This window comes from Jaculus jaculus, chromosome 8 (genome assembly GCF_020740685.1).
Source record: "Jaculus jaculus isolate mJacJac1 chromosome 8, mJacJac1.mat.Y.cur, whole genome shotgun sequence".
Taxonomy (NCBI): Eukaryota; Metazoa; Chordata; class Mammalia; order Rodentia; family Dipodidae; genus Jaculus; species Jaculus jaculus.
In genome coordinates, this window is record NC_059109.1 from 106,146,862 (window position 1) to 106,173,135 (window position 26,274).

At 43.2% G+C, this 26,274-nt stretch overlaps 1 protein-coding gene across 1 annotated transcript; it reads left to right on the plus strand.

Annotated features, from left to right (window-relative positions):
- Window positions 1–10,815: 10,815 nt before the first annotated feature.
- On the plus strand, window positions 10,816–25,667 carry LOC123462884 (cystatin 10-like). The gene is made up of 4 exons (XM_045157048.1): window positions 10,816–10,872; window positions 23,077–23,325; window positions 24,563–24,682; window positions 25,574–25,667. The coding sequence occupies exons 1-4, from the start codon at window positions 10,816–10,818 to the stop codon at window positions 25,655–25,657; spliced, it is 510 nt and encodes a 169-aa protein (XP_045012983.1). The 3' UTR covers window positions 25,658–25,667.
- Window positions 25,668–26,274: the final 607 nt, after the last annotated feature.

Sequence of the window (26,274 nt, forward strand, 5' to 3'; positions counted from 1 at the left end):
ATGGAGGAGCAGATCATGAGGTAGAAGAAGATGTGGAACAGTGGGCAAACTGAGCAGCATCAGCTCCCTCCCCTTCTGACAGCCAGAGCCCAGCTCAGTGCAGTGGTCCAGGGACCAGGCCACATCTACTGAACTGACAGAGCACCAAGGAGAGACCCAATCAAGAGCGCAGCTGAGACCAAAATCATCCCAAAAGGTAACTGGGATTACACCAGGTCAGTACCCACCTAATAAACCTGGTATATATGCCTGAACCAGAAGTGCTAATTGTACCTCCCATATCAGGATAAATTATATGTTAAATCAGATGGATGGTCAAATTTGCCAATCTTAAATAAGCTGTATTTTGGGCTTGTTATTTGTTGCTTCTTGAATTATAGTGGCTTTGTTTACTCTTCTGTTACACATTAGGGAAGGGTCTCACTTGGTCACAAGCTGACTTGGAACCTTCTACAGACCAGAAATCTTAACCACCTTGTGGTCAGGATTAAGGGAGTGGGTGAGGCACCACACAGCCTAAGGGACAGACAGAGGATCTGGTTGTCATAATACCTGCTCTTGGATAAATACTCTGAGCTGCCTTTCCTTGACAGTGTACATTGTTTAGTTAAACTTTAGAATCTGCCTGTATTTTGTTCCTCTTAGCCTACTTGAATACTCTCATAGCAGGCACACCCAACACCTAGAGTCACTTTTGTACATACTCTGAGAGTATTCAGAGCCAGACCTAGTGCCTTAATCTCCTACTCTGAAGATATGTAACAACAGATTGATTGATACATCTCATAATACCCAGCTAACTGGAAAATACAATCATTAAATAATTCAAGATGCAAAAATGTATACAATATAACACAAGAAACACCAAAAATCAAGACAATATAAATCCACCAAAAATTACTAATGCAACTGAAATGACCTCTAGTGAGAACGAGTTAGAGGAAATGCCTGAGAAAGATTTCAAAAGAATGATTATAAATATGCTCAAAGAACTCAAAGAAGAATTCAAAGGAAGCAAAGAAAACACAGAACACCAATTTAATGGAATAAAGAGGCCAATACTAGACATAAATAAGGAAATAGAAATAATAAAGAAAAACCAGTTAGAATTATTAGCAATAAAGAACATAGTTAATGAAATAAAAAACTGTGTAGAAAATCTCACCAGTAGAATGTATTAAGGAGAGGACAGAATATCTAAGCTAGAAGACCAGGTGACAGATCTAATACAATCCAACAAAGAGAAAGACAAATTTATAGAAAAGTATGAGTGGGAATTTCAAGATATTCGGGACACTATGAAAAGATCAAATATAAGAATTCAGGGCATAGTAGAAGGAGAAGAATTTCACTCCAAAGGCATAGTTGGTGTCTTCAACAAAATCATAGAAGACAACTTTCCCCAAATTGTGAAAGAGGTGCCAATGCAGATACAGGAATCCTTTAGAACACCCGCAAGACAAAACATGGAAAGAACCTCTCCTCGTCATATTATAATCAAACTACCAAACATACAATCCAAAGAAAAAATATTGAAAGCAGTCAGAGAGAAAAATCAAGTTACCTACAAAGGCAAGCCTATCAGGATTACAGCAGATTACTCAACACAGAAGGGCGTGGAGTGATGTATTCCAAGTTCTGAAAGATAACAACTGTCAACCAAGGTTACTTTATCCGGTGAAGCTATCCATTCAAATAGATGGAGAAATAAGGACATTCCACAACAAAAGCAGGCTAAAGGACTATTTGAAGACAAAACCAGTTCTACAGAAAATACTTGAAAGAATCCTCCATGCTGAAGAAAAAGAAAAGCACACATATAAGGAACTGGGAAAAAGCAAACAATACTCAAATACTAGTTAACACAAGTGATCAAAGGTAAAACTGGAAGAACTACAAAATGTGGCAAAAATGAGTACACACCTTTCAATAATAACTCTTAATATCAACGGCCTCAATGCCCCAACCAAAATACTTTCCAGGTCCATCCATTTTTCTGCAAATTTCATAACTTCAATTTTCTTTACTGCTGAGTAGAACTCCATTGTATAAATGTGCCACATATTCATTATCCACTCATTTGTTGAGGGACATCTAGGCTGGTTCCATTTCCCAGCTATTATAAATTGAGCAGCAATAAACATGGTTGAGCACGTACTTCTAAGGAAATGAGATGAGTCCTTTGGATACATGCCTGGAAGTGCTATTGCTGGGTCATATGGTAGATCAATCTTTAGCTGTTTTAGGAACCTCCACACTGTTTTCCACAATGGCTGGACCAGATTGCATTCCCACCAGCAGTGTAGAAAGGTTCCTTTTTTTCCACATCCACGCCAATATTTATGATCATTTGTTTTCATGATGGTGGCCAATCTGACAGGAGTGAGATGGAACCTCAATGTAGTTTTAATCTGCATTTCCCTGATGACTAGTGACGCAGAACATATTTTAGGTGCTTATATGCCATTCATATTTCTTCCTTTGAGAACTCTCTATTTAGCTCCATAGCCCATTTTTTGATTGGCTTGTTTGATTCCTTATTATTTAACTTTTTGAGTTCTTTGTATATCCTAGATATTAATCCTCTATAAGATATATAGCTAGCGAAGATTTTTTCCCATTCTGTAGGTTGCCTCTTTGCTTTTTTCACTGTGTCCTTTGCAATGCAAAATCTTTGTAATTTCATGAGGTCCCAGTGATTAATCTGTGGTTTTATTGCCTGAGCAATTGGGGTTGTATTCAGAAAGTCTTTGCCAAGACCAATATGTTGAAGGGTTTCCCCTACTTTTTCCTCTAGCAGTCTCAGAGTTTCAGGTCTGATGTTAAGGTTTTTAACCCATTTGGACTTAATTCTTGTGCATGGCGAGAGAGAAGAATCTATTTTCATCCTTATGCAGATATGTATCCAGTTTTCAAAACACCATTTGCTGAAGAGGCTGTCTCTTCGCCAATGAGTGTTTTTGACATTTTTATCGAATATCAGGTGGCTATAGCTACCTGGGCTTACATCTGGGTCCTCTATTCTGTTCCACTGATCTACGTGTATGTTTTTGTGCCAGTACCATGCTGTTTTTGTGACTATGGCTCTGTAGTGTAAGTTAAAATCAGGTACGGTGATACCACCAGCCTCATTTTTGCTGCTCAGTATTATTTTAGATATTCGAGTTTTTTTGTGATTCCAAATGAATTTTTGGAATGTTTTTTCTATTTCCATGAAGAAAGCCTTTGGAATTTTGATAGGTATTGCATTAAATGTGTAGATTGCTTTAGGTAAGATTGCCATTTTCACAATATTGATTCTTCCAATCCAGGAACAAGGGATGTTTCTCCACTTTCGAGTGTCTTCTGCAATTTCTCGCTTGAGTGTTTTAAAGTTCTCATTGTATAGATTCTTTACTTCCTTGGTTAGGTTTATTCCAATGTATTTTATTTTTTTTTGATGCAATTGTGAATGGGAGTGATTCTCTGATTTCATCCTCTGTGTGTTTGTTGTTAGCATATATGAAGGCTACTTATTTCTGTGTATTTATTTTGTATCCTGCTACATTGCTATAGGTTTTGATCAGCTCTAGCAGTTTGCTAGTAGAGTCTTTAGGGTCCTTTATGTACAGAATCATGTCATCTGCAAATAATGATAACTTGATCTCTTCCTTTCCAATTTGTATCCATTTTATGTGTGTCTCTTGCCTTATTGCTATGGCTAAGACTTCCAAAACTATATTAAATAAAAGTGGGGACACTGGACACCCTTGTCTTGTTCCTGATTTTAGTGGAAAAGCTTCCAGTTTTTCCCCATTTAGTAAAATGTTGGCTGTAGGCTTGTCATAAATTGCCTTTATTATATTGAGATATGTTCCTTCTATTCCCAGTCAATGTAGGACTTTTATCATGAAGGGATGTTGGATTTTGTCAAATGCTTTCTCTGCATCTAATGACATGATCATGTGATTTTTGTCCTTCAACACGTTTATGTAATGTATTACATTTATAGATTTGCGTATGTTGAACCATCCCTGCATCTCTGGGATAAAGCCTACTTGGTCAGGTGAATGATCTTTTTGATATACTCTTGTATTCTGTTTGCCAATATTTTGTTGAGAATTTTTGCATCTATGTTCATGAGGGAGATTGGTCTGTAATTTTCTTTTTTTGTTCTATCTTTGCCTGGTTTTGATATCAGGGTGATGCTGGCCTCATAGAAGGAGTTTGGTAGAATTCCTTCTTTTTCTATTTCCTGGAAAAGCTTAAGAAGCAATGGTGTTGGCTCTTCCTTAAAAGTCTGGTAAAATTCAGCAGTGAATCCATCTGGGCCTGGGCTTTTTTTAGTTGGGAGATTATTGATAACTGTTCAGATCTCCATGTTTGTTATAGGTCTATTTAAGTGATTAATCTCATTTTGATTTAATTTAGGTAGGTAACATAGATCAAGGAAATCATCCATTTATTTCAGATTTTCATACTTTGTGGAGTATATGCTTTTATAGTATGTCCCTATGATTTTTTGAATTTCTCTGGAATCTGTTGTGATGATACCTTGTTCATCTCTGATTTTATTAATTTGTGTCTCTTCTCTCTTTCTTTTGGTCAGATTTGCTAAGGGTTTATCAATCTTGTTTATCCTTTCAAAGAACCAACTATTTGTTTCATTGATTCTTTGGATCGTCCTTTTTCTTCTATTTCATTAATTCTGCCCTAATCTTTATTATTTCTTCCCGTCTACTGATTTTTGGTTTGCCTTGCTCTTCTTTTTCCAAGTTTTAAGGCGAAGCATTAGGTCGTTTACTTGTGACCTTTCTAATTTCTTTTGTATTTATTTATTTATTTTTTATTATTTATTTATTTATTTATTTATTTATTTATTTATTTGAGAGCGAAAGACACAGAGAGAAAGACAGATAGAGGGAGAGAGAGAGAATGGGCGTGCCAGGTCTTCCAGCCTCTGCAAACGAACTCCAGATGTGTGCGCTCACTTGTGCATCTAGCTAAAGTGTAACCTGGGGAACCGAGCCTCGAACCGGGGTCCTTAGTCTTCACAGGCAAGCGTTTATCCGCTAAGCCATCTCTCCAGCCCTCTGATTTCTTAATATAGGCACTTAAGGCTATAAATTTACCTCTTAGAACTGCCTTCATTGTATCCCAGAGATTTTGGTATGTTGTGTTCTCATTATCATTTGACTCTATAAAATTTTGATTTCCCTCTTGATTTCTTCATTGACCCATTCATCATTTAGTAGTGTATTGTTTAGTTTCCATGACTTTGTGTATGCTCTATACCCTTTCTTGCTACTGATTTGTAGTTTAATACCATTGTGGTCAGATAGAATGCAAGGAATTATTTCAATTTTCCTAAATTTGTTAAGATTTGCTTTGTGTCTTAATATATGGTCTATTTTAGAGAATGTTCCATGTGCTGCTGAAAAGAATGTATATTCTGCAGCCTTTGGATGAAATGTCCTGTATATATCTGTTAAGTCCATTCTTTCTATGACCTCATTTAGTCCAGATGCCTCTCTGTTTATTTTTTCCCGGGATGACCTGTCAATTGATGAGAGTGGGGTGTTAAAGTCACCTACCACCACTGTGTTTGGTGTTATCTGTGACCTTAATTGTAATAGTGTTTGTTTAATGAATTAGGGAGCCCCCATGTTAGGTGCATATATGTTTTGGATTGTAATGTCCTCCTGTTGGAGTGTGCCCTTAATCAATATAAAGTGGCCTTCCTTATCTTTCTTGACTAATGTTGGACTAACGTCTACCTTGTCCAATATTAGGATAGCAACCCCTGCTTGTTTTCTAGGCCCATTTGCTTGAAACACCATCCTCCAACCTTTCACCCTAAGATAATGTCTATCCTTTGTAGAAAGGTGAGTTTCTTGGAGACAACAAATTGTAGGATCCTGCTTTTTAAACCAGTCTGCAAATCTGTCTTTTCATTGGGGCATTGAGGCCGATGATATTAAGAGATATTATTGAAAGGTGTGTATTTATGTTTGCCTTTTTGTGTGTGTGTGTGGTTCTGGTTCTACCTGTGCTCTCTTCTGTTAACTAGTATTTGAGTATTGCTTGTTTTTTTTAGGTTCCTTATATGTGTGCTTTTCCTTTTCTTCAGCATGGAGGATTCTATCAAGTATTTTCTGTAGAGCTGGTTTTGTCTTCAAATACTCCTTTAACCTGCTTTTGTCATGGAATGTCCTATTTCTCCATCTATTTGAATGGATAACTTTGCAGGATAAAGTAACCTTGGTTGACAGTTGTTACCTTTCAGAACTTGGAATATATCACCACAAGCCCTTCTGGCTTTAAAAGTTTGTGTTGAATAATCTGCTGTAATCCTGATGGGCTTACTTTTGTAGGAACTTGATTTTCCTCTCTAACTGCTTTCAGTATTTTTTCTTTGGTGTGTGTGTTTGGAAGTTTGATTATAATATGGCGAGGAGAGGTTCTTTCCAGCTTTTGTCTGGCTGGGGTTCTAAAGGCTCCCTTTATCTGTATTGGCACCTCTTTCCCATTTTGGGGGAAATTTTCTTCTATGATTTTGTGGAAGACACCTACTATGCCTTTTGAGTGAAATTCTCCTTCTACTATGCCCTGAATTCTAGTATTTGATCTTTTTGTAGTGTTCCACATATCTTGAAATTCCCACTGATACTTTTCTGTAAGTTTGTCTTTCTCTTTGTTGGCCTGTATTAGATCTGCCACCTGGTCTTCTAGCTTAGATATTCTGTCCTCTCTTTCCTCCATTCTACTGGTGAGATTTTCTACAGAGTTTTTTATTTATGAACTGTGTTCTTTATTGCTAGTGATCCTGACTGGTTTTTCTTTATTATTTCTATTTCCTTATTTATGTCTTGTATTGCCTTCTTTATTTCATGAAATTGGTGTCCTGCATCTTCTTTGATTCCTTTGATTCCCTCTTTAAGTTCCTCTTTGACTCCTTTGATTTGTTCTCTGACTTCTTTGAACATATTTACAATCATTCTTTTGAAATCTTTTTCAGGCATTTCCTCTAACTCGTTCTCACTGGAGGTCATTTCTGATGCATTAATACTTTTAGGTGGATTTATATCATCTTGATTTTTAGTGTTTCTTGTGTTATAATGTATATATTTTTGCATCTTGAATTAAGTTAATGCTTGGATTTTCTAGCTATCTGGGTATTCTTAGCTGTATCAATTGATTTGATGTTATATATTTTCAGGGTACTAGCTTAAGGTGTTAGATGTGGCTCTTAAGACTCTCAGAATATCTACAAAGGTGCTCCTAGGGGTTGAGTTTCCCTGCTATGGGAGTATTCAAGTAGGCTGAGTGGAATAAAACACAGGTAGATTCTAAAAGTTAACTAAACACTGTACCCATTCAGTCAAAAGCAGCCCCAAGTATGTATGCCAGAGTAGTTATTATAACAACCAGATCCTCTATCAACATAGAGGTTAAGATTTCTGGTCTGTTGAGGGATCCCAGTCAGCTTGTGACCAAGTGAGACCCTTCCCTGGTGCAAACCCAGTTACCTTGGATGAGTTTGGTCTCAGTCAAGTTGCTGTCTGTGTCGTCGGGCTGCTGTTCTGATTTCTGGAGCTGGGCACTGGCTTTTCCTGTGGGGTAAACCAAGCCTGGCAACTGTGGCCCTGCAGATCAGCACCCCCACTGCTGGAACTGCTGCTGTGAAAGCTGCCTCTCCTGGGTTTGTCAGCAGCTCAACCTGCTTCTGCTGGGCCCACTGCTACTGTTGCCTCTGCTGCTGCTGCTGCTGTAGCTGCCACTTCTGGAGCCACTGCTGTTGCTGAAGCTGCTGCTGCTGGGTCTGCTGTTGTTGCCGCTCCTGGGTCTACTGCTGCTGGGTCTGCCGCTGCTGCCGCTCCTGGGCCTGCTGCTGCTGGCGCCGCTGGTACTGGTTCCAGAGCCGCTGATGTTGTTGCTGAACTCTGCTCCTGCTTGGGTCCCGCTGTCAGCTCAATTTGGCGTGGCCGGGTCCCAGGTTGCTGCTCTGTTCACTGGAGCTGGGCTCAGGTGGTGGGGGAGGGGAGGGAGCTACAGCTGCTCTGTTTCTTTCGCTGCTCCACGTGTTCTTCTACCTCGCGGTCTGCTCCTCCGCTGCTCGCTGCTGCTCTCCCCTCACATTTCCCAAGTTGCGGAGAGCGCGGTGTGAGGGGAAGCGCCTGCACCTGGCTTTTCCTGTGGCTGGAGCCAAGCCTGGTGTCTTTCTGGTGCCCTGCCACCACCGCGGTTGGTGGAGCTGCTGGGGCCACTTTTGCCGGGCTGTGTGGGCTCTGGATGCTCTGGATCTCTCCTACTTCTCCACTGCTGTTTCAATATCCTATACACCTCACTTTTTAGTAAGAGTGTGTATTTTGCTGAGTTTTTTTGGTCTTTTTTCCCTCCAGGCTGCTTTGGCGTGGTACCTACACCGCCATCTTAACCAGAAGTCTCTTTTTGCTTTTTTACTCAAGTTTACTTTTATGCTTGAAGTACACTCTAGGTCTGGTTTTCTTACATAAAGGCCTAGGCTTATCATCTCCATGGTCAGTCATTGACTGATTTTCATACAACTATAAAGGTATTCTCAGGCTAAACTTTTAATATTTTGTCTGTTGCTGCACATTATAACAAGGACATTAAAGACAAATCGCTGAGAAGATAATTCACATGAAGCCAGCAACTTCTCCACAGAAGTTTGGGTCTCAGAAGACCACTGAGGATGTGATTATGGAAGAGCCTTGTGCACTTGGGCTCAGGATCCCAAGGCCACAAGGATCACCACTGAGAGCTGACAGGGGAGGGAAGACCACAGGCTATACCCTCATGAAAGCCCCGTAGTCCTCGGTGATGTGACAGGCCTTCCCCAGTGTGCATGTGCCAGTCCTCAGTGAATGCCTCAAGGGCAGGGACTGGGCTGAGATAAGACATGACACTTTGCGGGACACTGGGAGAAATGCCTATGGCTGTTCATTGGGATGGTAGATACCTTCAATATCTTCCTTTTTAAAAAGTTCTTGGAGGGTTGGAGAGATGGCTTAGTGGTTAAGCGCTTGCCTGTGAAGCCTTAAGACCCCGGTTCGAGGCTTGGTTCCCCAGGTCCCACGTTAGCCAGATGCACAAGGGGACGCACGCATCTGGAGTTTGTTTGCAGAGACTGGAAGCCCTGGTGCACCCATTCTCTCTCTCTCCCTCTATCTGTCTATCTGTCTTTCTCTTTGTGTCTGTCACTCTCAAATAAATAAATAAAATGTTTAAAAAAAAAAAGTTCTTGGAGCCAGGCTGGTGGCACATGCCTTTAATCACAGCACTAGGGAAGCAGAGGTAGGAGGATCACTGTGAGCTCTAGGCCACCCTGAGACTACATAGTAAATCCCAGGTCAACCTGAGTAAGAGTGAGACCCTACCTCGACAAAAAAAACAAAAAGAAAAAGAAAAAGTGCTTGGAGTGTTTTGCTTGGGCTCACTTGCAACTTGCATTAACCCATAGAAGAATTCATTATCCAGTTTGTCAATTCATGGAGCATATGCATTGTACTTCAGGGGTCTTTGCAAAGATGAGTCAGGCAATGAAATTACATAAAATAGTCCTTAATAATGCTTAAGTGACACAAATCTCAGCAACAAGAACCCCCCAAAATATGATCCATGTATCCTTATTTCTACATCAAATAGGTGAATGGGTCCCCTGTCCTTATTTGAGCATTGTTATCTTTGCATTAAGGGAGCTCCAGACTCTGGAGTGATGGTTCATCAAGTATGAGTCTCCTCCAACTAAATGCCTGGCAAGGGCTGGGGCCCAAGGATCAGCATGACCAGGTGGTGCCTGCAAACAACCCAGGTGCGAAGCAAGTGCTTGTAATAAGTATTAACATGAAACAGCATTATCAAACATCATTTGATATTAACAGATACAACATAGCATTTCTTCACCTGTTTTTACGTACTTTTTAAAGTGTTTACTAGAAAATTTGTGGTTACACGTGGGTTAAGGTCACATCTGAACTGGACAGACCTGTTAAAGTGTCACACATCCAGGGACAAAATACCTGTGCTTTGCTGAAATGGCCTGGCCAAGGGAGAGTTTCTTTAAAGTTTGCTGAATAGAAATCCCGGGCTAATGAGTCATGAAAAGGAGAACACCTTGCCCTTTTCCAATGTAAATGTTCATTAAGCAAGTTTGGCATTAGAAAGGAGTTCCCCAGGAAGAAACAGACTGAGTATTCCTCAAACCCCTAAAATGGCCTCCCTAGACAAGGCATTCCAGACCTTGACCCCAGCTTAAAGACACCCCTGAACTGCAAGGACAGCAGAAACCCAGGCCTGCCCCTCTCTTCGTTTCTGGGGAAATAGAGCTAAAGGTCACTGGGTGTTTTCATTTTTGGTGACACCTTTGTGGAGACCTGGGTAACTAGAGATTGGGCAAGTTGAGAAGGAGGGCCCGGAGCCTGGGGAGGGGTGAACTAGAAGAGCAGACAGGGGATGGCGGTGGGAAGGAGGGGAAGAGGAGGGGTGCCACTTGGATGACAGAAGGATCTGGAGTGCGTGGAGGGAAGGAAGGCAGCAAAAGGACAGCAGGATGATCTCTGCCCGTGTATCTCGTCCCCTCTGCTCTGCTGCAGCTCCAGCTCCAGCTCCAGCTCCTCACATGAGTGGCGATGGGCAGGATCTGAACAGTCCCCTGCTCCTGCGCTCTACCTTGCAAGGGACGCTCTCCCTGCTCCTCCCACCTCCAGGTGCTCCAGGTGAGAGGCAGCAGTGTCCATCAGCTACGACCTCACTAGATGCCACCTGGCTGAGTGCTGCTGCTGCCCTGTATCCTGGGACACCCTAGAAAGGACTATGGCAGAGCAGTACTGCTCCACTTCCTGTGGCTTCTTGGTGACTATCGTTGAGCAGGTCAGTGCCATAGCCCTGGGCCAGGGACTACAGCGTACATGTATCCCTGAGTTGACACAGAGTAAGTCTCAGTTGCAGAGAACAGAACAGATACTCTTTTCTTGACCAGCTTTTACCGAGCACTTCTGATCCCTTCTCCAAGTAGATCTCAACATCTGGGCTTTGGTGGTCACCTCTGAACAGTCCAGCTGTAGTAAGAATTCTCTAAGTCAGTTTAGCAAGTCTCCTACTGCTCCTCACACCCTGGTTATTCTAGATAAGTGTACCCCTAAGTATATGGTCACCCTGGGTATCTTTATTTTTTAGTTAATTAGTTGTGTACATAGTCAGTGTATAAACAGCCGTGTTGGCACCATTGTTAGTGTCCTCTTTGTCCTCCCTCCTCCGAAGGGATCCTTCTTTTTGGGGATTGTGGGTCATGCATTCTGGGGGTAGCCATCAGTTATGGGGAAGAGGCAATGTCTCTGTGCAATCTAACAATCTTTCCATACTCTCTTCTGCAAATTTTTGCTTTTGTTTTTTATGTTGGGTTTCATTCTAGCCCAGGTTGACCTGGAATTCACTATATAGTCTCAGCATGGCCCAAACTCATGGCGATACTCCTACCCCTCCCTTTCCAGTGCTGGGATTAAAGACATGCCCCACCACTCCTGGCTCACCCTGGGTTTCTAATCAAGTCCCGCTTTAGGGGATCTACCTTCAGCAAAATTTCTATTGAGTTGATTATCAGATACCTCACCCTACCTCTGATGTTTCCTCTTGGCAATATCTCATCCTTTCCCTCTGCCTTAAAACTTGGGATGAATCTATAGCTCTTGTTATATGTGGAACGGAGCACAGTGCTATCCTGAGATTTCTTCTCCTCTCTTGAAATATTTCCTGAATCAACGCTGCTTTCATTCTTTAACTTCTGTCCATATGTAGTTTCTCTTAAATAACAGCTGCAGGTAGTGGTGTGGTCTCTGAGGTCAATTTGACCCTGACTTTCATACAAGCATAAAAATTGACTTTCAGATGATATTTTGTTGTGGTTACATATTACTATAGAGTCCTTGAAGAAAAAAATGCAAAATAATCTCTGTGATTTTCATTTAGGATATTAGTTTTAAAAGTATTTTTGAAATACATAAATTAGGTTGATTTCTATCTTTAAATGTACTGACTTGCAGCTTGAACTAATAAAAACTCCACAAATTCCTATCTACTTTTGCCTATTCCTGGGTGCATATAATTTGCATTTCAGAATCAGAAAACATTAATATGGCAAGCAAGGACATGAAATGTTTCTTAATTGTTCTTTATTGTTTGTTTTAAAATATTTATTTATTTATTTACTTATTTATTTCTAGGAGTAGATAGAGAGAGAATGGGTAGGCAAGTGCCTCTAGCCACTGCAAATTAATTCCAGACACATGTGCCACTTTGTGTATCCAGCTTTACATACGTACTGGAGAATTGAACCTGGGTGCCTTCTGGTAAGCTCCTTAATGGCTATACCATCTCTCCAGCTCAATTCCTAACTATTCTTATGAAACATCAACCTCAAAAAAAAGAATAAAAAAGAAAAGAAATTGATGTTGTGTGCTTACTTCTGCCCCAAGTATGAGACTGCATCTCCTGCCCTTGTTTGGGTATCATTACCTCTCCATGAAGAGTGCATTAAGCCCTATAAGAGGTGATTCACCAATGTCTTGAGACTCTTCGGCTAAATATCTGTATCCTAAGACAACATCACAAGGCTTTAGTCACTTACAACCTTCTCAGAATAGACCATGGCTGCTCTGAGATGTGGGCTTCATTCTTTTCTGACATTGTGGATTGCTCTTTGGCACTGCCTTAGTTTAGGAATAGATTCAGATAGTGATCAGTTTGAATAGGTAATGTGAATTTCTTTCCAGCTAAAATAGTCTACAGTTTGGTGTTCATAAAATCCATCTATGATAGAATCCATAATTAAATCAGTGAATGTCGCATATGTCACTGTCTCTCAGTACAATCATAACAACAGAGCTTAAGCAGAGGCTATTCATGTCACTACTCATTAGTTAGCAATATTTCTGTGAACATGTAAGAAGCAATTTAGTCCCTCATCATGTGAGGGACTGAAGACCAGGCCTGTGGTACTTGACCCTGTGTCCTTCCTGTTGTACTAACCTTCTTGGTAATTTTATGCTGCAGGCTTGGAAAGAAACACTACCCATAGTTGTTCTGTGTTCATGGATGGTAAGCTCCAGTGGTCAGGTATAGCCCAAGCTTGGGAAGCTTCTTGTGCCTTTTATGTTTCTGTTTCTTATAAACACTTCCAAATGACAAGGATGTTAATTGGTGAGACGGGCAAGACCACTAGGATTCTTCTTGTACCAAAAGAACTTTCACCCTTTTTCTGTCATAAGACCCTCCCATCTCCTGATGATGCTACACATTTCATTGCTTCTCCTACAGAGACATAGTCAGCCATGAAGTGGGTAAGGCGTGGGGCTCACTCAGGATGATGCTAACAGTACAGATCTGCTGCCTTCATGACTTTGGTCTCGGATTTCAGAATGTCATCTCTAGAAATGGCACATATACACCCTGCAGGTTGTTGCTTTTTCTAAATCAGGATTATCCTAGATGACACATAGATTTCATTTATGTTCTCAACTTATGTAAAAAAATTGGAAAGCCTGCTGATTTAGGAATCCAATTGTTTTACAGAAATTCACATAGCCACTAAAATGAAGCTCACTCCTCCCCCCTTGTGGCACTAATATAATGTGAAGATTATGAAAGGGCACCTTATGTGCATTTGTCTATTTTGCTTATTTACATGGAAATGCATGAAAACCCTAGACGGTCTCCCCAGGTCCCACATGTGCACCTGTGATAGTGGTAAAATGCACTTAACATAGCATTATCTGCTTACTATTTTAGTGGGCAGTTGTATGGTACTAAGTACACTCACATCATGCAACCAACTCCACTCAACATAACCAGAAATTGTCACCATCCCAAACTAAGCCTGTCTTTATCTAATAAATATTATCTCCTCATTTCCTTCACTTAACCACCATTCTATTTGCTGTCTCTATGAATCTTTAGACATCACATACAAGTAGAATCACACAGTATTTATTCCTTTGGGTGTGATCTTTCTTCACTTAGCATGATGTCCTCAGGGTTACCTGTGTTGTAGCATGACATAGATCTTTCATTTTTAAATGATAGCTAGTACTCCACATAGAGATATTTTACATTTTGGATTTTATATTTTTATTTCCCCACCTATCCTGTGCTTCCTAAAGACACCTTGCCACTAAGCCACCATAACCAAGTCCATGTCTAAAAGTTTGCTTTAAAGAGAAACTACATGTTGAAGACAGGTTCACATTGCTGGAAGAAATCACCTGACCAAGAGCAGCTTCTGGAAAGAAAGGTTTATTTTAGCTTACAGACTTGAGGGAAAGCTCCATGATGGCAGGGAAAGTGATGGCACGAGCAGAGGGTGGACATCAACTCTTTGCCAACATCACATGGAAAACAGCAACAAAGAGTGTGCCAAATACTGGCAAGGGGAAGCTTGCTATAATACCCATACATCTGCCCCCAACAGTACACTGCATACAGGAGGCATTAATGCTCAAATCTCTATCATCTGGGAAACTAGCATTCAGAACACCTAAGTTTATGGGGGACACGTGAATCAAACCACCAAATTATGCTCCTGGATCCCATAAACAGAACAACCCATGATGTAAAATGCAGTCAGTCCATCTTTAAAGTCCCCATAGCTTTGAATCAACTCCAATGATGTTCAAACATCACAATAGTCCAAGATCTTTTAACTGAGCCATAATACAAAAAACCCATAATGGCACGGAATAAACATTCACAGTGCAAAAGATGGCGTTTGGCATACCAAAGAAATACTCTAGCAATACAAGATTTAAACAGGGCAAACACCAAACTCTGTAGCTCCAAGTCCAACATCTCTAGTGAGTGACAAGTCTCCAAGTCCAATAATTCTAATCAATGACAAGTTGCTGGAGCTCCGATTCCACCCCTCCAACTAGGCTACTCATAGTCCTGGGAAACTTCATCCAGGGCCAGCAGCTCTCCTTATCAGTCATCTCATTGTCCTAGATGTCCACTGGGTCTCCACTGCAACCAACAGTCCATCCTCATGACTCCATTGGGTCTCCATGCAGACATTAAGAAAACCTGCTTCACACTGCCCATGGCCATTTCCCAAACACAAGACAGTTTTGCCAATTCAATGACCCTCACTTTCCTGAATTTATATATTCAATAATATGAGATGGGGTGCCAATTTGTTAATCAAGGGAGAGGGGAGCAGACTTTGAATAATACACTCCTTGAGCATTCAGGCCCCTTCAATAAACTACATTTTGTTGTTGTTGTTGTTGTCCCAATGCAGGTCAGCTGGCCCAGTCTCCACGTTTATAATCTCTCATACAATTGCAGCTGAACAAGCAGCAGTTTGGACCCAAAGATTTCATTTTTTCTGTGACATATCCCTCTGTTCACACCAGTCCATTTCTATGCAATGCAACCCACCACAAGTTCTCAGGACATGGCATAACAGCAAGCCTCTCACACTAACTATTTCTAACCCACTCCAAGCAAAGCTCTTTCTCACCTTTATAAGCCAAACTTCATAGTCCTTAGTTCTTACTGCATTTGGGTCTTTCAACTCTGACCAGAATAGTCCATCAAGCTGTACTTACAGCACTGAAAGCCATCTCTTAGGGCAAGGTTTCAAATCCTTCCACATTCCTCCTGATAATCAGTTCCAAAAGGCCAAAGCCACATGGTCACGTTTCAAGCAGCGATGACCCCACTCTTTGGTATCAACTTTACTGTTGCAGTCAAGTTCACATTGCTGGCAGAAATCACCTGGCCAAGAGCATCTTGTTTGAAAGGGATGGCAAGGGAAAGCTGGCTATAAAACCCTTAAGCCCCCCTCCAACAATATACTGGCTTCAGGAGGCATTAATTCCCAAATTTCCATCAGCTGAGACCTTAGCATTCAGAACGCCTAAGTTTATGGTGGACACCTGAATCAAACCACCACACTACATTTAGATGGATTTTCCTACTTGAGATGTTTAGAATCTTTGTTATACAAAAGAAATAATGTAAAGTCATGGATATTCTACAAATATTCTTCTGAGGATCTGAAGTGGATGCCAGGGGTACTTAGGGAACACTTGGATGAGCAGGCTCACTACAAAGGTGTGCAGACTAGGATGAATGCCCAGGAGCTAGTGTGATTCCATAGGGAGCAAGGCAAGTGGTTCAGGGAACCTGCCTGGCTGACTCCTCATTGTGAGGGACCAAGATAAGGTTCATTTCCAGTGTTGGCCCTCAGAGAATAAACAACAATTTAGATTATCAGTGAACAATAACCCCAGCTAAGGTGATTGTTTCCATGGATTTGAATAGCTGGGACAGGCTAGCAAATAATGGGTCTGACAGGAATGTATAATACAGTCCCTCTGATTGGCTTCCTGATGTCTGAGGACTTGATCTAGACAGTAGTGGCTAAAGTTCATTTGGACAGGTGGCAGAGACAACTCTGTCCCCTACCCACATGTGATATACTTACCTTCATGGGTTGTATCACCCATGGGCACAGGACCTAGCCTCCTTCAAGAAGAAAGTTCTGTCATAGTTCCACAATTCACCCTTGACTTTGGATTATAAGTCATTTGTGATTTGTCTCATCCACATACTAACCAAGCTCGATCCTCCTTAGCTTCTGAGATCAGATGAGATCAGGCACATTTAGGATAGCATAGCTGTAGACATCTTTTGTGTTTTCTTTTGTGCACTGCTGAAGTTCAGGGCCTGCATCTGAGGAGAGGCATCTTGCTGGTATGGACTCTGCTGAGCACTAAAGCCACATGGCAAAACAGCAAGGATTCGTATGTGAGTCATTTTTCCTGTACTTAAAAAGCTGTGAATGGGGCTCCAAAACACATAACTTATTCTAACCTGAATTGCTTCCAAGAGGCTCCATTTCTTAATAAGTTAATTAGAATACATTTCTAGCTTCTTCATACTGAGTTCATTCAAACCATAGCAGTTTCTTACTGACCTAGGCAATGTGAACTTGTGTTTATCATGAATTCTTTCAGTAAACCTATACTTTCCAAGATGAGAGGTTGAAGATGGCTTTTCAAAAGAGGAAATGGACAATGTTGAGGCATCCCGTGTCAGACCTTTACAAACTGACTGTGTTCAAAGGGCTCAGGAAACTATTCTGTGGTATGCGATGAGGTTGACCTTAAAGGACCAGGGGCCAGGTGGACACAGATTGGTAAGACAACAGGGTGCCCTCCTTAGGATGCTCCTCAGGTGCCCAGGTACTTTAGCTCTTGCTGTTCTTCTGTTTTCCAGTGGTGCAGAAGTGAGTGACCCAAGAACAAAGCCTCTTAGCAGCCTGCTCTCACAGCCTGACTGTGTTTTCTGATAGCCACCGCTCTCAAACCTACCAGTGCGGTTCTACTGTAGCACTAAGACTCTTCCCAAGACAGGTCTTTTCTCTTATTGGAGGCGATTGGCAAGTACCAGTACTGCACTGGGTGGCCCATAGGAAGCCTTCAGCTAAAATAGATATAGAGTGAGAAATAAAACACCTTTTCCTCAGCCTTGTGGGTACATCTGAAACAAGTTACACACCGAGTTCCCCCAAAGTATCTGTGGCATTCAAGTTACTCATAGCAATGATCTGCTCACTAGCCCGGTTCTTCCTCTGACCACCTCACTTCCTTACGGGTCACCGGCTACCTTCAGGAAATGGATGGTAGGAAGGAGTTAATGGTGAAGCAGTCTCTTAGGAACATGGTTATAAAGAAACCTGGAGAAGACAACAGCCAGGGCAGGGAAGGGCTTCTGTCAAACAGGGCTGAAAACCTGTACTAGGTTGGGGGGGAGATCAGTGCTCGGTGTGAGCCTAGATGAAACCGCAGTATGAGATTAGATGAACGTGGGGTCTGACACACCCACCAGCTTTGAAAGAGCATCTGGGGGGATGGGGCAGGGCATGACCCTCCAGAGCAGGGTTCAGCCACACCGTACTGCTATGTGCAACCACTGTAGGCACTGCTAGGAGGAAAGAACCTGAACTCAATGAACTGGTGAGTCCTGACTGTGGCCACTAGATGCCGGGGCACTTGCCTTCTCTGCAGCAGAAAGGCGAGTTCTTCCCTGATGGGAGCACCCAGCGATACCTTAGTGGCACACTCCCCTCACTGCCACAGCGCCATCCAACTGCTGCCTGAGCTGCTTCCTGCCAGCTGTTCCCATGCCCAGGGTCTCTCCTGTGAGATGAGTCTAAAGCTAATGTGAGTACTGAGTTAGTATCCATGTTGTTTCTTATGTTTCAGCCTGACATGTGCATGTCCTTAAATCCTGAGCACGTTGGCATGACAGCTTCACAGGACTTGTGTCTCACAGAATCAACTAGGCTCGTTTAGTCTACTCTTGCTGAGTGATGGTCTGGGGCCTCTGTCCAGGACAGCTGGGTTTCAGCTGCTTCTTACCACAGAGGTATGGCTCCTTGGGTGTCCATTGTTATTTTCACCCAGGTGGGAACTCTCCTGGCTATGTATTGGTCACATGATAGAAACAGATGGAACAGACAGAGCCCAGACAGGCCTAGGTATCAAAAGGAACAAGAACTCATTGTAACGGCTGCCAGTCCCGTCATCAGTATGTCACCTACTTGCAAAGGATGCCTGCAAGAAGCACCAACAAGTTTTGCGAATAGTAAGATACTCACCTGACCTGAAAGGGAGGAATGCTAGTAGACCTCTCCTTCACAGTTGTGTGCCCAGGGCAGGGAAAGGAAACAACATGGAGTGGATGGAGAAGAGAATGGTCCTGAGATAGTTGTCAACTCCCCTGGAGGTGGTGAGTAACATCAGAATTGCTGAGAAAGCAGCAAGCCTGCTATGGGCATGTGCAAATCCTTGCCATGTAGACAGTACTCTCCAAAGGACCCCTTAAGAGAGAGGAGTCAACTCTGTGATGAACATTTCCAGGTGAGGGCCTCAGTGCCCTCTTGGCCAGCTGTCTGGGTGCAGTTTAATTGCACTGGCCCAGGTGCCCAGTACAATTACTGAGTCCCCTGGAGAAATAAATAGACCTTGAGGAAATGGGTCTGGAAGCTTGATCTTCTAGAAGAACCCAATCAAAGAGGATACAGTAATGAAGGAACCAAGGAAGGCAGACAAAGAAAGGGAAGAGTGAGGAGACAGGAGCAAGAGTATTCTCTGTTCATGGTGCCCATGACAGATCCACTTCCATCCAGGCTTATTGTTCATTGGGCATCAAACTAATAACATAGCCTTATTTGTTCCTTAGGTGCCTAGTGATTTCCAAGCTGGCTTCCACTGGGGTTCAGTGATGCCCTCTTCGGCTGCAGAAGGCAGAGGACTTCCTTCCTGTCCCTGAATCAGTGCTCCGGACACTCACAACCTCCCATTCTTCAGCTCCAGTCTGGACTTTGTTCAATTTATGTGGAAGATACAATTGTGTTTCCCAGCACATCCTGGACTGCATCTGTTTTTGCAGTTGGAATGAATTTTGTTATTCAGCATGTCATGTTGGCATGTTCTCTCAGTATCTGACAAAGCTCACATGTGCAGCTACTCTTCCTTGGAAACTGCTTGACTCTGGACCAGGATGCTTGAAGCCAACATAAGCCCAGAGCAATATTAGGGAGGCTTCTGGGATTCATTAGTGGTGGACACACATAATGTTAGATACCATGGGACATACTGGAGAGATGCCATTCTGCGTTGGTGAATTGGTGTGCAAGAGGGCAAAGCACAATAATCTATCAGCCCAGCAGTAGACACAGCCTCTTAGAAGTCCAAAGGATGAGTGCTTCTCTCCTAACATTAATCATTTGGGGGCACTGTCATATGAGTAGAAACTAATATTCTGATTTTTATTACTTTTCTTTTTCCTTCAGGGATTCAGAAAAATGATGCATGTTACTTTCCACCAATATCTGAGGATCAAGGGCCTATATTCAGATGGACAGGTCTCTGAGGTCAAAGGAATATATGCTTGGTGATTGAGGACCACCACTTCAGAACTGAAGAATTTCAAGCCTTCATTCTACATACATGCAGCTTCCTTTTTCCTCCTTGCCCTCCCTTCATGAAGCGTGAGGCTGTCTAAATTTTGTGTGGTTCTTAAAGACAATTCTTACATACATTTATCAGCTTAAATAACATTGATTTCAAAATCATTTTAACTTTATAAAATGTTTTAAAAATATTCACCTGGGACCTGTTTTCTTCTTTACATTGCTCTACAGTAAGAGTATTTTTCCTTTTATAAGCTCATTTTTGAATATAGATAGATAGATAGATACCTAATTTCCTTTACTTATCCTTCCTTCTCCAACCTATCCCCTTCTTCCTAAGTAGCCCTTTTTTACTTTCATATCTTTGTTTTTGTGACCCACTGAGTTTAGTTAGGGTTGCTTGCATAAGCATGGGTAGGAGTAATTACTGTGTATAGCAGCTATAACCTTACCAATGTACTGCTTAAATAATATGAGTAGGAAATCTAAAGTCTCCTTGATGTGTGGGTACAGAAAGGACATTTTATTCACAGTAAGGAAACAGCATTCATCCCCTAGTTCATCCCCAGCAGAGCTCTGGTATGACCAGAGGCATTGGCAATTAGGAGTAATGTTTGGAAAGGAATTGTTCCAATCTCAATGTCTCAACACTGGGTTTAAAATGTTCAGTGACCCATACTGTAAACAGGTGAGCTGTCATTTAGGCTTTCCTGTTCTAGTTAGAGTACAGACAGTGTAGCTTTAGTATAATTCTTAAGAACACCAGATTATCAGAAAGGTAGAGGACTATTACCTGCAACTTAAAATTTGTCACCAGCTGTATTATCCCATAACAAGAGAACCTCCAGATCTTCTGAAGATTGGGAGCCAGACATGGGCTTGTCTCCAGCTAGGAAAGTCCCAGATGGCTTCACTAGTATGAGGTTTGTCCTATCTACATGGAGAATCTGCTGACTGTAGTAGCATCAGTGACCTTAGCTGGGTCTTCTGTATCTCTTGTTACAGCTTCTGAATCAGCACTGGCTGTTTCCCCTGCACCTTTATGGCACAGAGCTGCTGGATTTCTTCTTCTGGTTCTCACCCCATCCAGATCCAGAGCAGGGCTGGCCAGTGCTATCTAATCAATGCCCCACCACTTTCAAGATTGACTTCCTTGATGCTTTTCAACCATCCATAGGCCACCAAATTTTTGTAGAAAAGCCCTCCACCTTTAATTTGAAGGGTTAAATGTGAATCTAGGAATGCACCATCCTGCCATTTAACTGCCCATATAGTGTCCCAGTGACTAGGTCATCTAGTCTGGGACTACAAAGATAACTAGCAGTCTGGCTAAGGGAAAAAAACACTTGGGGAGAACCTAAAAGGCCAATAACTAAAAGACCAGACACAACACAGCGTATACTGCAGATCCATGTATAGGAATTACACAAGTAGATCAAACAACAAGACTTCAAGCATAGATGGAAATCGCCAGGACCCAGTAGACATGAGCACAAACCAGAGAGTCATTTGGAAGCTTTCTGGGGTCAGGAACTTAATCTAGATATTTTTTTACAGATAACATTGATGTATGCACTCACTAAAATGCTTTTATACACATGAAATACAGCACTTATCATATGTAAACTATGCTTCATTCCTGGTGAGTTGAAGTGTTTCAAGCAGGGAAGAGGGGACCACAGCCTCCATGGGGCTCCCTGAGGAGAGCAGATCATGACCTCCTCTAACATTCATCCTTCATTGCCTGTCCTCTGCCACTAGCCTGGTAGGAAGATCCCTGATCCTCCAACCCCTGGACCTACCCACAGGGTTCTGCTCACACAACTCCCAGTGCTGGAGTTCCCACAACCTTTCTCTGCTCAAATACCCTCGGGTGCCTTTATTCCTCCAACAAGGAAACCACACTATACCTGGTGCCTTTGCCCCGACTGTTCCCTCTGCCTAGGACGCTGGATTCTGGCCTGGGTAGGATCTTTTGTCTTTTCAGGACCCTGAAAGTCCTTCTGACCAGTGTCCAATGGCACATCTCCCCCCCTCCCTCCTTATATCCTTTCTAGTAAAGAACCTACAATTTCTTGATCTAAATTATGGACCACCCATCTCATCATACACCCTGAATAATGGTTGTGATTCCAGCAACAAATAACCATAGGGGGCTGGAAATGGGGCCATTTTGGATGAATATCTTCCTTAAATGTTACAGATACCTGCAGAATTTAAAGTCAACCCAAGAAATATCAGCTATTTCATTAAGACTTATTTCTGTGTGTTGAAGTAGAATTTGATATATTAAGCCAACATCAAGATACTGAAAATATTTTACCTGCTTTTTTGAACTTTTTAATGTGTCGACTAGAAAAAAATTAAATTTCACATGGGTTCATGTCACTACTCTCTTGAGAAAACTGCTGTAATGTCATGTCAAGGGTTCAGTCACTTGCACCAAAGTCCTGGAGGGTCTTGGCCAGGGAGAAGGCACATGAAGTTTATTTACTGAATTTCATAACTGGTACCAATGAGTTGTAAAGAGAACCCCTTGCCCTTTTCCCAAATAAAGGTTAATTCAGTGGATTTGGCAAACAGGTTTCCCAGGAAAGGGCAGCGCTCGCTGTTCCTGGAACCTCTGAAATAACATCCCTGAAGTAGACACATCCCGATCTGCCATCCCGGATGGCCCCTGACCTCCAAAGACCTTGGGAAGACAAATTTTCTTGTCCATCTTTACTAGAGAAATAGAGGTGAACCTCAGAGGATTTTCAGGACTTAGAGAGTGAGGATACACTGTGGAGACCAGAGTGACATGACTTTGGGAGCTCCAGGAAGAAGAAGCAGGGCTTGTGGGAAGTAAGCTGGCATCAACTGGGAAGGAAGGGGAGACATAAGAGAAGGGGCCAAAATTGGGGAGATGAGAGGCCAAAGTTAGGAGGAAAGGATTATAGTGGACTGGGGCTGGCTGGGTAAAGGAGGATCCATGGGCGGAGTTAGGTGAGGTGGGGTCAGGAGGGCCTGGTCAGCCTGGCCTTTTAGTTTAAAAAGCCAGGAGGCAGGCCAGAGAAGCCATGGACTGTGTCCCCTCGGCTCCACTGTAGCCCCAGGTCTAGCCAACCATGGCCAGGCTGCTGTGCACCTCCCTGCTCCTGCTGGCCACCCTGGCCCTCGCTCTGGCTGTAAGCTCCACATCGAACAGCAAGTCTAAGGATAAGCATGCAGCAGTTGGCATGCCAGAGCCTGCAGACCTCAAAAGCAAGGAGACTCAGCAAGCCCTGGACTTTGCTGTCAATGCTTACAACGATGTCAACAACGACCTGTACCTCAGCCGACCAGTACATGTGATGAGTGCCAGCCAGCAGGTGAGTGCATTGCCCAAGGCAGAGCAGGACGGGTGTGTACTGCAGAGAGCCTGCCCTCACTCCCCTCCATGCTGTCCCTCCAGTGGGCAGTGATCTTTCACTGCACTTAGTACAGATTGAACCAAAGAAATGAATACATGCCTGCTTGCCACCCGAGCCATGTCCTGGGCATTTTTTTTTTTTTTTTTTGCTTTCTTTTGGTGCCACAACCCTTTGTAATTGTGTTCAAAACTTTCTCTTCTAACTTAGCCTGGAACCCATCCAGGCACTGTGGGCGGTGGGTACCTGCCCCTCAGGTCTGTGTCCCAGCACCAGCACCACTCCTGGCACGAGCTACTGTCCTCCTCCTGTCCTCTCCCTCCTCCCCCGCAGCAACCCCTGCTCCGCTTTTCCGACCTTGACACTTTGGTAGGTTCAGTAAGCTGTGGCGTATGACCATGTGTCTCTCCATCCTTAACTGTGCAGACTGGAGATCAGTCTGAGTTGTCAATATTCAATGTACTTCACCAGGTAGATCTTTTCGGTGTCCTCAAAGGGCTAAATTCTTTTATTTTTATTATGAATAAAAGACATGCTGATGAGTGACTCATTAAAAGGGTAAGAGTTTGAGGGCCATCTTCACTTTGGCTGACAACATTCTCATGGGTGAAAAGCATTCCCTGTCCTCTTGCCCAGTGAAGGAAGGAGTCTGGGTAAATGCAGGGACGGGATCTCTCTGGGTTTCATGCTGTGACTGAGATTCAGCTGAAAGCCAATCTTAAACCTGGAGCCTTCCTAGAGTGGACTAGTGTTGTGGCCACCTGAGGAGCCGCAGCCAACAGGATTGGCTTAGCCCTTTGCTGCAGCCCACAGTCATTGCTCCTTCTCAGAGCAGCCCGGGGCTTCTGGAAAAGGGAACTGTTTGTCTTCCCAACCTCACTGGCTTCTAGACTTGAGCCTTCCTTTCTTGAGTCCACTGAAGGAATTGTCAGCTTCTGCTTTCTGTGTCCTATTTCTCCTCTTACTCAGAAGCACAAGACACCTAATGAGAGGTGCTCAGAAGACGACATTGCAAGCAAGGCCTGTGGCCACAGGCTGGAAAAGATTGCTGTGAGCTCTGAAGGTGGTACTGGTGGCAGGTCGTGAAGGCAGGCAGGAACCCCAAACTAACGCTTTAACCTTATAATCATGTAAAGCGACTGCATGCATTCAAACCTGATCCAGGCTTGGTAAATGAATCCTGTTCTTCTCACTATAGGTTGTGGGCGGGAAGAACTTCTATTTCAAAGTGGTGCTGGCGCGAACCCTCTGTGCCAAGTCCCAGTCCCAGACTGACTTGGCCAAGTGTCCCCTCAACGAACAACCAGGCCAGCAGAAGGTACGTGCATGTAGGCAGAGAGGTGTGCAAACACATTGCTTGTGTGTGAGTGCACATCTGTGAAGGTTTGTGTGCAGCTGTATGAGTACATGAGAGAACATATATGGGTGTTTGAAGAGGTGAATGTGTGTGTGCCTGTGTTAAAAAGTGTGAGTGAGGGTGTCTGCCCATACTGACCTATGCTGATGTTGGGTATACAGGACTGGGGATGATTATCCATGTGGTTGTTTTTATTTCTCAGTAGGTTTACCCTGGAAATTGGGGTACTAACTCTTTTTCATCATTACACCTTCTAGAATGGCAGAAAATGCTTTATGAATAGTTCCAGGAGGGAAGGCTTCCATAACCTGGGACCCTTGCCCCGATTGCACTGGTGGGATTCGTAGCCCTGAAAGTGATTGGAAATCATCCAGTTCTGCCTCCTATATCCCAGCCCCTCTCTGGATGGTGCTGGCCCCTGTGATGCTGGCTCTGGGGACAAGTGCCCTCCCTTTGTCACCCCTCTATGCCCTGTCATGTTCAGGAGTGTGTCTCATGCTTCTGAATCTTCCACACATGTTGGAAGTGGAGTGATGAGCACACCGTTTCTTCTCCCATATACTTAACTTTGGGGCTCTAGCATCTTGCATGGGCTGCTCTTTGGAGGGCTGTGCTGGGGCAGGAAGACGTGAAGGAGGAGGAGGGGGCACATGCCATCTGGTGGAATGCAGCAATGGGATGGGTGATGGGCAGACACTGAGGAGTCAGTCTGAGTGTCCTGGGATGGGGCAGAAGTTTCTCACCTACATCCTCCCAGTTCCCATTCTGATATTTCAAGTTGGGCACTTGCCCTTTTAGCTATAACATATGCTCTAACCAGGCTAAGTTACTGTCTTTCTTCCCTTTTTACAGAAAGTAGTTTGCAATTTCCAGATCTACACTGTGCCCTGGCTGAACAAGACTTCCATGGAAAATTTCAGCTGCCATAATGCCTGAGAGCCTATGCCAGGATACCATGTGCTGTGAGCACTGCCTCTTACTCAGACCCCTTCTCTGTAGTTCCCCAATCCATGGAAGGCTGCTGTGGTCCTGAGGACATTGGCTTTGCTCAGTATGCAAATACTAGGAACCCAATAAAGAAGGCTACAACAAGCAGGTTCTCACACCTGAGCAGCTGTTCCTGTCTCATTCCTGTTTTTCAAATGTACTAGTGTGAGGCCCACAAGGAGTGATCATGTCTTGCTCAATCCAAACATTCCACCTGATCCTTCTGAGTTGCTGCTGTGTCCGGATGTGAAAGGAGGAAGAATAGAGGGAATAGGAGATGAGGGCTCACCCTCACACATGCCTGTCTGGAAAAGCCCTATAGGCTTTTGGGATACGTAGGTCTCAGAGCAGATACAGAGCAGAGAGGTGCTTGGAACCCAGTGTACACCTGCTGAAGATCCTGGCATATGGACAAGGTTGAGGAGGGAGCTGAGCTGCCACCCTGGAGCTTCAGATGCAACCTTGAAAGGAAGTCAGAGCAGGCAGATGGTGACATGGCCTGGCTGGCCTCTCCCATATCTGGGGAGGGGTGGCTGCCCTTCAGTTCTGAGATGCCCAGAGACTCC

What these genes read in the sequence shown, in the direction of transcription:
- LOC123462884 (XM_045157048.1), top strand. Translation starts at nt 10,816, where the DNA reads ATGGCAGAGCAGTACTGCTCCACTTCCTGTGGCTTCTTGGTGACTATC. An exon ending in TGATGAGTGCCAGCCAGCAG is followed by an intron (nt 23,326 to 24,562) that starts GTGAGTGCATTG and finishes TTCTCACTATAG; the next exon opens with GTTGTGGGCGGGAAGAACTT. An exon ending in AACAACCAGGCCAGCAGAAG is followed by an intron (nt 24,683 to 25,573) that starts GTACGTGCATGT and finishes CCCTTTTTACAG; the next exon opens with AAAGTAGTTTGCAATTTCCA.